Source organism: Ictidomys tridecemlineatus, chromosome 11, assembly GCF_052094955.1.
Source record: "Ictidomys tridecemlineatus isolate mIctTri1 chromosome 11, mIctTri1.hap1, whole genome shotgun sequence".
Classification (NCBI taxonomy): domain Eukaryota; kingdom Metazoa; phylum Chordata; class Mammalia; order Rodentia; family Sciuridae; genus Ictidomys; species Ictidomys tridecemlineatus.
The window spans coordinates 3,424,562-3,434,386 of NC_135487.1; the positions used below are offsets into that span (position 1 = coordinate 3,424,562).

Below are 9,825 nucleotides of genomic sequence, written 5' to 3' on the forward strand. Positions count from 1 at the left end.
ATCCCACGGTAGCAATACCCACTGGTCGACCTCTCTTGTCCCTGGCCTTCGCGTATGTGTGTGTGTGTGGTGGGGATGAAGCCAGGGTCTCAGGTGTGCTAAGCAAGCACTCTACCACTGAGTCCCTTTTATTTTCACAAAGTCTCCCTGAGTTGCCCAGCTAGCCTTAAATTTTTCATCCTCCTGCTTCAACCTCCAAGGTAGCTGGGATTACAGAAAGGCACCATTTTGGCCTGGCTTGCACTTCATTTTTAAAAGACTAAATGCTTTTGTCCCTGGGGAGCTCAGAGAGTGGCAATGAAAGGAAAAGGCAAGCAAGTAAATGGTTAGGATAAACAGTGCAGAGGTGGACATGAGAAAGAATCAAAGTAAGGATGGGGTGAGAGACCACCTTGGGGAGGCCTGTGGGTGAGAGAGCTGCAGGATGAGGAAGCTTTGAGGAAAAGATGCTGGGGTTAAGCCTTGGGGCCCTCAGGAACTGGATGTGCCTGCCTGCTGCTGAAAATGAGAGCAGCCAGCCAGGCAGAGAGGGAGGGAGGAATGGCACTGGATTTGAAAGGCAAAAGCAAAAGATAGTCTGAGACAGGATGGGGACAGGCTCTGGGGGAGGCTAGAGCCCAGGGTGGTGGTAAAAAAGCATCAAGGTCAGTGATCAGTGAACCCTGCATCTGAGCCACCCATCTCTCCTCTGTCCCTGCATATCCTGGCAAGAGCACTGATGTCTGAGCACGTGGATGGAGAGCCTGGGCCAGCAAACCCAGGCCCCAATACTCTGACTCTGTGCAGGACAATCCTATGAATTCAATTTCCTGTAAAATGGAGATCCTGATTCCACTGTCATGGAATTGATACTAATTCTATTAAAGCTCAGTAGTATCAAGTTGAAATAATGCTCAGGAGCCATTTGCTGGTTGATGGGAATTGGAAAGAGATACAGTGTTTTAAAACTAAAGACATGGAGTTGCTGTGTCATATGGGAAGTAGGCCTGCATGCTACAGTTACTGGGGGCTGAGTGGGAACTGCCACCATTTCTCCTGGCCTCCTCCAGACCAGGACCTCCCCTCTGTGCCAGGACACCTAGGAGCCACTAGAGGGTGCTCAATGTACCTTCCCTTTAGGGAGGGAACTTGGTCCCCTGGGAAAAAAATCAACTCAGACTGGGAACGCACCTCCTCTGGCTCTAGGCATTTGCTCTCCACTCTGGTCTTAGGGGGCTAATTTATCCCCAAGGACTCAGTGCTGTCACTCTGGGTGCTTAGAACAACTTGCAACTCAAAAACCTCAGCCACATTGCCCATCACCTCCCCTGACACTGAATCTTGGAGATGAGAGGAAGGGAGGCAGCCCCCTGCCAGGTAGGACGAGGGAAAGGGAATTTTTTCCCTGGTATTGGAGCTTGAACCCAGGGGTGCTGTACTACTCAGCTTTTTCTTTTTTCTTCCTTCCTTTTTTTGGGGTACAGTCTCACTAAATTGCTGAGACTTGCTGAGACTGGCCTCAAACTTGAGAACTTCTTACCTCAGCCTCCTGAGTAGCTAGGATTAGAGGCATGTACCACCATGCCCAGCAGGAAGGAAATTTTTAGAAGTTGCTGAATCTATCAGGACCTGCTCATGGGGCAGGGATGGGGGAGGGCGCAAGTAAACGAATCTACACAAGTATGGAAACACACACCACTTCCAGAGAAAAGCAATCTGATCAAACCCACTGTGCACCCTGCCCTCCAGACAAACCTACAAAAATATAAGATTATAAATGCTAACTAACACACAAAAATAAAGAAAGGGAAGGCTAGGCCCCTCTGGGATGCATTGCTGGCATTTTTTTCTTGTAGATAAGCATTTGAATGTGTTTTGTTCTACCCTTAGGCAAGCACAAAGGGAGTTCTTTCTCATTCAATAGGAGGGTTTCTTTGCAGCCCCCACCTTTCCCCAATCCTGCCATCCCACCACAGGTTAAAGTGGCTTTATTTCCTGGGTCCAATTTGGGATTCCTCTTGATTTAGACAACCCTAAGAATGACCTTGACATTTCCAAGTTAAACCACAGACTGAGATAAAATCAGGCTTCTGTTTTTCTTTCTTTCTTCCTTTCTGTCTTTCTTTATTCAGTAAGAGAGAGGAAGAGGGGAGAGAATGAGAGAAGAAAGAAGAGAGAGAGGAGAGAGAGAGAACGGAGGGGAGGAGAGAGGAGAGGGACAGTGGCTTCTGTTTGTTAAGACAGGGTTGCTTTAATGAGCAAGAGAGAATATAGGAAGGGAGGATGGTCCAGAGCAAGCAGGAGACAGAACATGGATGGGGCAAAGCATTTTGGCCTCTGAGAGGTGGACAACATGCACCTCATACAAACTTCCTAGGATGAAAGGTCACTCTGCCCTAAGGATCATGGAGCTTGGGAGGGGGGGGTCCAGGAAGCTCTCTCCTTCCTCCTTGCAGATGGATGCCAGGGCAGTCATTTTTAGAGAGCAGGCCTCCTGCAGCTCCTAGTCATTCATAGGCCTCTGGTCTGTCCAGTGTCCACGTGGAGGCCAGAAGGGCATCTGGGAGGGGCCCATCCAGTGTTGCTGTAGTTCTCTCCAGGAGACAGCCCTGGTCTTCCAAAAGTTTTCTCTCCCCTCTGGCCATTCCCAGCAGGAGGAATGAAAATCCCTTCTCTCCAGTCTGGAAATGGGTAAATGATGCGTAATTTACGAGCACATCAGCCACATCAGCCCAAAGTGCATAAGTCATAGGTGCACAAAGGGATCGGGTAAATATTTAAAGATTAGAGCCAGCTGGGAGAAAACATAAAAGACTGGGACAATGGAGGTCTCTCTGAATTCACTCTTCCTGAGCTGGGCCAGCCCGGTCAGCGCTGATGTACTCACTGGAGTCCCAGCCTTTGTCTTCTGAAGGGCCTTTGACTGCTGAGCTATTCCGAGTTCCAATACAGCTAAAGAGAGTTAAACAATCACAGCCTCTCCAACCCCATCTGGAGACAATTGGCTGCATCATTTCAGGGTTTTGCTATGTCCCAATAGTTAATTATATGGAGCAATCACTTTATTCTATTTTGAAATGCATCTGCAGAGGAGAAGAACACATTTTTCGCTCCAGTTTCCTGCATCCATGGTGCCTGCACAGGGCTCACCAGTTAGTTAATATTGGTTTAAATACCTGGAAGTGCAAAAAGGAAGGGGTTCCCACCCAGGTTCAGAGGCTACAGTGGGATGTCTGCTAGGGCTCTTGTCCTATAGTCTGTAAACCTCCTTCCCACTGGGTTTCCAGACTTGCCAAACTGAAGAAAACCAGGCTAGTCATGGTGGTGCATGCCTGTAATCCCAGTGGCTGGGAAGACTTGAGGCAGGAGGATGGTGAGTTCAAAGCCAGCCTCAGCAAAATCAAGGCCCTAAGCAACTTGGTAAGACCCTGTCTCTTTAGAGACAAAACAGGGTGGGAACTGAGTTAAATCCCTGGTACCAAAACAAAATAAAACAAAACAAACAAAACCCAAGTGTGGGAAAGCATAGGCTACTTTTTGCCTAAAACTTCCCAGCTTGAGAAAAGAGGGACCCCCTAGAATCCACTGAGGCCCTGAGAACTATCAGTTGTTATAGAAGGAGCTTTTCTCCTTGGTTGAGCAGGGGGACCTGGGTTTACCCCAAGCTCCTCTTGGATCTGTGCTCTTTTCCAGGCACCTTGGGGACACTGGGTGCTAAAGATGGAAAGGCAGTTAGTGGCCTACATCCTGGTTTGCGTAAGTCTGGTTTCTAAGTTGGTCCATGACCTTCCATGCAGCCCGAGAGAGCGATTTGTCCTGCTTGCTCTGAGAAGACAGGGTGAACCACTGCCTCATTCCCCATCTCTGAAAATGCCTTTTCTGTCTCCACATGCGTTGGGAGCAGGGCCTGCCTGAGGATGTAGGTAGGATGCCCAGAAGCAGGACTTGCAAACAGAGTGGGGAGGTGGAAAGGCGTCCTCAACCTGGGTCTCCGGGAAGGGGCTTTTCGAGTGATCTCGCCTCATGCAGAGATCTGGCTTTAACTTATTGGGAGCAGCAGCTACCTGGAAGGAGGATTGGAACTGGAGTTAAAGTGGAGGTGGTGGGAAAGAAGCTGTCTCAGAGCTCCAGGAAAAACAAGGATAAAATTTACATGGAGGGGCCTTTCTGGCCTCGCTCCTGCACAACCTGAAGCCCTCTCCGAGTGGAGGACTGGGCCAACCGGGTTGCTTAAGGTGAGAGGGAGAGGTTCCTGTAGTAGAGGACATTGGCCCAGGTGGGGAGACTCTTGCAAAGGACATACTACAGGGGAGAGGGCTCAGCGGGAGGTGCGGGGTGGAGGTGGGGCTGCAGAGGTGAAGGCCCTTTAAGTGGAGCGTGACCGCTGAAAATCCCGCCCAGCCCTCACCGCGTGCCTGGCCTCCCGCAGCCAAAGCAGAACATTGCGAATTAGCGCATTTTGCGGTCAATTTTCCACTGCCTAAGAGACACTAAGCCGCCCACGTGAACGACTCCACCCAGCGCTGCTGGGATCCCTGAGCACCCGCTTGGGAGGGGTGGTGGCCCCCAGAGCCGCGGGGGCCGGGGTGCGGGAGAGGAGGGCCTGGCAGCTTTATGGCGGCCCTAACTTTGGAGAGGGGGCGGGCCTGGCGCCCCGCTGAGGGCCTCGAGAGCTGGGCACAGGACCATTGGTTTGCTAATGCGACGGATTGAAAGGTTGGGCCGGAGAAGGACTGTAATTAGAAGACAAATTGCCCCCGCTACCCCGGCGGCTGGAGGACTGGGCGTGTCGAGCGGGCTGGAGATCCGCTGGGGTGAGGCGCGCGCCGAGTCTCTGTGCAGATGTGCAGCAGCTGGAAGCCCGAGCGCGGCGGGGCGCCCGGAGTTTGGCCCCGAGGGGGCGGGCGCGGGCGCCTCTTTGTGGGGCCTGCACAATGCCTTTAACACTCGGCTGCCCCCTTTGTGCCCGGCTGCGCAGCCCGACCGCCCCGCAGCGCCTTTGTACCAGCCGCCACCTCCCCAAGCCCAGAGTGAGTTGCACGGAGGCGTCCGGGCCAGGCTGGCCCAGGCGCTTCAAAGCTGCCCGGCGCGTGCCAGCGCCCGCGGCAGGGCCTCGGCCCCGTCGCCCTCCCGGGGACCAGATGGGCCCGGATCTGGCCCGGGGTGCTATGGCCCGGGCAGAAGAGTGCTCCAAAACTGCGGTGGCCGCTGCCTCAGCCTGAAAGGGGGAGGGCGGGGCGCGATTCTCCACGCTGCTTGGCGCCTGGGAACGCTGCTGCCCGGGCGAAGCCCATCAATACCCAGGGCGCAGACCAGTTGGAGCGGAAGATGCCCCGGCTTGATGGAGCTGGGGGGGCACTCCCCACCCAGCAATTTTCCCTCCTCAACACTGAGGCCCCACAGAGGCAAGTTTGTCCATTTCCCAACCACAGGGCTTAACCCCTTAACCGCCGCGACTCGGTTCTCAGCCTCACAAGCAGCCATGATGGATGCCTTGTCCCGAACTTCACTGAACAAACCCCAAAACTTAAGGCCAGAGGAGCCCAATAAAAGGCAATGTCTAGGTTTGGACCCAGGAACTTCTCCTGAGATCAGCCTTACTGTGGATCACACAGTTACAGGAATTCAGCTTCCATGGACCAACCAGGCCGCCTGCATCAGAGTCCTGCTGTAGGGCTTAGCTTCCCAGGTCCCTCCACTGGGCTCCCCGGATCCCCAACAATCTGAATAATGGAAAGGAGTGCAGGGACATGGACCTGCTAAAGTGCAGGCTCAAACTCTCATTGAATATCAGTGATCTTCCTTACCCCCTCTGCCCATTCTTGGAACTTTGAGAAGGCCCACCTGGGTAGACTCCCAGGCCTTCCCTGTTGGGGGAATGGTCCTCCACCTGAGTTGCCCGGCCTGGAAGCCCAGGGCTAGGGGAGGGTGGCAGTCTGGCTCACCCTGTCTGTCTCCCAGCAGGAAAGATGGAGGTTGGGTCCTAACAGTGTTGGACCCCATCAAGGAGGAGGCCTGCTATGGCCCTGCGGGCGGCCTGCACGCTTTAATGGGACACATGTTGCTGCATGGCCCCAGCAGGCCCTGCCTGCAAGTGGCTTTGAGCAGCCACAGGCAGAAAATTGCTGCATTGTCCCAACATTAGGGTGACTAATGTGGCATTGCCGTGTGGCCAGAGCATGAAGTGAGCAGAAAGGCATCAGTGGCCTGTGTTCCATGGCTCAGTGTGTTCATCAGGCCCAAGGAAGCCTAGGGCTCTCTTACCCAGGTACTTCTCCCGAGATCAGTCTTACTGTGGATCACACAGTTACAAGAATTAGGGTGGCCTACAGACCACAGACCTCCCTTCCCTATAAGCAACACCCAGAATGCTTGGGAATACAAGGCAGCAAGAACTTGGCAGACTGACCCAGTGGTGAAATCTAAAACCTATGGGACCAACCTATGGGACTATGGACAGAATGGGCCTGGGAGGGTTGCCCAGAGTTGGGAAGTGGTAAGGATAGGAGAGATTAAGAAAAGACAAGCCAGGTTCAGTGCTTGCATGCCTGTAATTCCAGCTACTCTGAAGGCTGAGGCAGGAGGATTCCAAATTTCCAAATCCAAGACCAGCCTGGACAACTTGGCCAGATCCTGTCTCAAAATTAAAAAAAAAAAAAAGGGGGGGGTGTGGCTGGGGATGTGGCTCAAGTGGTAGCGCGCTTGCCTGGTGTGCATGCAGCCCGGGTTCGATCCTCAGCACCACATACAAACAAAGATGTTGTGTCCACCGATAACTAACTAAATAAATATTAAAATTCTCTCTCTCTCTAAAAAAAAAAAAAAAAGAAAAGAAAGAAAGAAAGAAAGAAAAAGAAAAAAACAGGGCTGGGGATGTTTTGCTCAGAGGTAGAGAGCTTGCCTAACTAGCATGCCTGAGGTCCTGGGTTCAATCAGCAGAGAGAGAGAGAGAGAGAGAGAGAGAGAGAGAGAGAGAGAAAGAAAGGAAGGAAGGAAGGAAGGAAGGAAGGAGATCCTCAGGGAGGCAGGAGGAGTCCTGAAGGAGAGAGGCAGCCTGGGCCATTGGAGGGGGCTCCCGGAAGTGCGGTGGGGCCTACCCTTCTGCAGCCCCTTCTGTCCCCTCCCCCTTGGGGTTTCTTGACTTCTGAGGATTTCATTGACATGTAAACGAGGGTCCCCTATAAAAGCCAAGCCTTGCTTTGCTGGAGCAGATACCACAACATGGGCACAGAACCCGCAACCCGGGGCAACTCCGGAGTCTCTGCTAACAGCTTCCGAAAGGTCTGGGGTTCTGAGGGGTGCGGGGTGGGGGCCCTTCCCCCAGCCAGTGGGAGCAGAGGGCGGGAAGGCCAAGCCCTGCTCTCTAAAGATTGCTGGTCCTCAGATATCCAAACCGCTGATGGAGAAAAAGCGCCGTGCACGCATCAACGTGTCCTTGGAGCAGCTCAAGTCGCTGCTGGAGAAACACTACTCACACCAGGTGAGACTCGGGGAGGATGAGGAGAAGGGCCACCCGCCTTCCCCGCCTGGTTTAGAGCACTTCCTACTGATCTGCAGATCCGGAAACGCAAGCTGGAAAAGGCCGACATTCTGGAGTTGAGCGTCAAGTACATGAAAAGCCTTCAGAACTCCTTGCAAGGTAGAAGGGAGGCTTTGAAGGGGCTGGAGTGGGAAGATGGGACAGGGACGTGTGGAATCCGAACCGTGGATACGACAAAGCCAGAAACAGAAGGGATGGTTGGAGAGCAGAGCTCAGGGAAATGTGGGCAGTAGGTGGGCTGCTTAGGGGATGATGTTCGCCCAGTTCGGTTTGGGTGCTGGGGAGGGACGGGCAATAAAGATGTGGCTGGTTGTGAAGTTCTAATCTGTGTGCAGAGGTCTGCGCCCAGGGTAGACGTTCGGTCATCTCACTTTCCTACCTCCTCCTTTCTCCTCCACACGTCTCCCCTCCCTTTCTCTCCCACTCCACGCCTCTCCTCTCCATCTCTCCCTCTTTTACTCCCATCTGTTTAGGGCTCTGGTCGGTAGGCAGCGGAGCCGAGTACCCGACGAGCTTCCGTGGCTGTCTACCCGGCGTGAGCCAACTCCTACGACGCGGAGAGGAAGGCGGAGGCGGCCTGCGCTGCCCCCTGGTGCGGGACCTCGCAGGTAGCAGCACCATGGACAGCGCCAGCACTGGCCCGGAGGCGCCCGCTCTAGGCCACCCCAGTGGTCTTGGTGTCTGGGGTCCTGCTCCAACCGCCAGTGGCTCGCGGTCCCCACCACCCAGGCTCCTCTTTCCCGGAGGTCTCCCTGGCTCCTCCACCAGCGTCCCGGAGCCTCCGCCAGCGTCATGTCGCCGAGCCGAGAGCCCAGGGCCTGGGATGCCCGTGTGGCGACCCTGGTGAGGCCTTGGACTCAAGGGGGCCCCCATCTGGTCTGGGGACGCAGAGACGATATTTTGGATGCACCCATGGTGACTTAAGGGACACCTCAGACGCCCGTTCTGCTCCTGGGGTGGGGGTGACCTAGTGAGCGCCATGCACCCGTGGACGCGGGAAAATACAAAGTCACGTGCGGACCGGGTCTGCGCATCTAGGCATAATCCAACCCCACTCCAGCTCCACCTACTTAGGTCGGACCCGCTCTCTCCCCCCACCCTCTAGAGGGGCTGCGCCCCTTTCCCAGGGACCTCGGACAGGAAGGCCACCCCCGCCCCCTCCACGGCCGCGCCGCGGTGGGAAGGTCGCAGTCCGCAGCGGCGCAGAGCGGACCCCTCGCAGCGAGGAGAATCGCTGCCCCGCCCCGGCCCATTCAGCCTGCTGCAGGCGCCAGGTTCCCACCGGCACAAAGCGCGCTGAGCCCCGCCCCGCCAGCGAAGGGCTCCCTACCTACCCCCACCCGGGACCTTCAACGCTATCACCGATCCCCACCCCCTCCGCACACGGCACTGCCCACCCGGCAGGCTCGCGCTTTCCAAGGCCCGCACATCTCAGAATCCCCCCTACTGCCCCGCCCACAACAGACACTGAGCTCCGGCACGCCCACCCGGACGCCCCGCCCTGCTCAAGTCTTGGGAGGGATCCATTGCTTGATCTGGCCCGGGTGAAGGCGGGCAAGGGCTAACCCCAGTCCTTCTCGTGGGAGCGGTGCACTGGCCAAAGACCCCTGGGCAGTATTCTGGACCCAGATCCTGCAAAACCCGGGCCTCCCGACCTCCCTGACCGTCACCGAACCCACAACCCTCGGAGCATTCTGCGCCTGTTGCTGGTCCATAATGAGGTTATTGCTGCGCTGGGACTTGGGTGGTGAGAGACTCCCAAGACAGTTTTTCTTCCCCAGGGCTTCTAGCAAGGGACCTCCTGGGGGTGGGGTCAGGTCTCTGACCCCACCTTCTTCTACCAGGTTGTAATTCGTAATAAAGACAGGGCGAACCCGTATAATGGGTATAAAGAGGCCAAGATTCCAACGTCTTCCACGATGCCTACTTAGGTGCGCTTTCTGAACGGCAAATATTAGCTTTCTATAGGATCATTTCTTCAGGGGTGCTACTCCTGCCCTGTCTGTGCTCCAGCCCCATCTTGGTCCGATCTCAGGGAGAACGACTCACGGTGCCAGGGCGGACAGGCTCTCCCTACGCCTCCAGCGAGCTCCCAGGACGAGGGCGGAGGTAGGATCCTCCTCTTCAGCCTCAGGCTTCCTGCTGGTGGGTGGGAGAGGTCGGGGCAAATCCCTTTGTTGGCCACCAGGCGGCGGCCTCTCACCACCGACCTAAAGGGGTGACCCCAAATTTCAGCAGGGGGGTTCTACCGCAGCAAAACCTGGCAGAACAGGTCTGAAAAGGCCTAAGCTAAGCTTCAACGGCCC

General features: G+C 55.3%; 1 protein-coding gene across 1 annotated transcript; it reads left to right on the forward strand.

The window, feature by feature from the left end:
• The first annotated feature begins 6,829 nt into the window (after nt 1–6,829).
• Nucleotides 6,830–9,694, forward strand: Hes3 (hes family bHLH transcription factor 3). The gene is made up of 3 exons (XM_078025131.1): nt 6,830–7,459; nt 7,537–7,618; nt 7,993–9,694. The coding sequence occupies exons 1-3, from the start codon at nt 7,379–7,381 to the stop codon at nt 8,364–8,366; spliced, it is 537 nt and encodes a 178-aa protein (XP_077881257.1). The 5' UTR covers nt 6,830–7,378; the 3' UTR covers nt 8,367–9,694.
• Nucleotides 9,695–9,825: the final 131 nt, after the last annotated feature.

Bases quoted from the DNA above. Each gene is read 5' to 3' on its own strand.
- Hes3 (XM_078025131.1), top strand. From the start codon at position 7,379: ATGGAGAAAAAGCGCCGTGCACGCATCAACGTGTCCTTGGAGCAGCTC. The intron at 7,460-7,536 runs GTGAGACTCGGG...ACTGATCTGCAG, and splicing joins AGAAACACTACTCACACCAG to ATCCGGAAACGCAAGCTGGA. The intron at 7,619-7,992 runs GTAGAAGGGAGG...CCATCTGTTTAG, and splicing joins CCTTCAGAACTCCTTGCAAG to GGCTCTGGTCGGTAGGCAGC.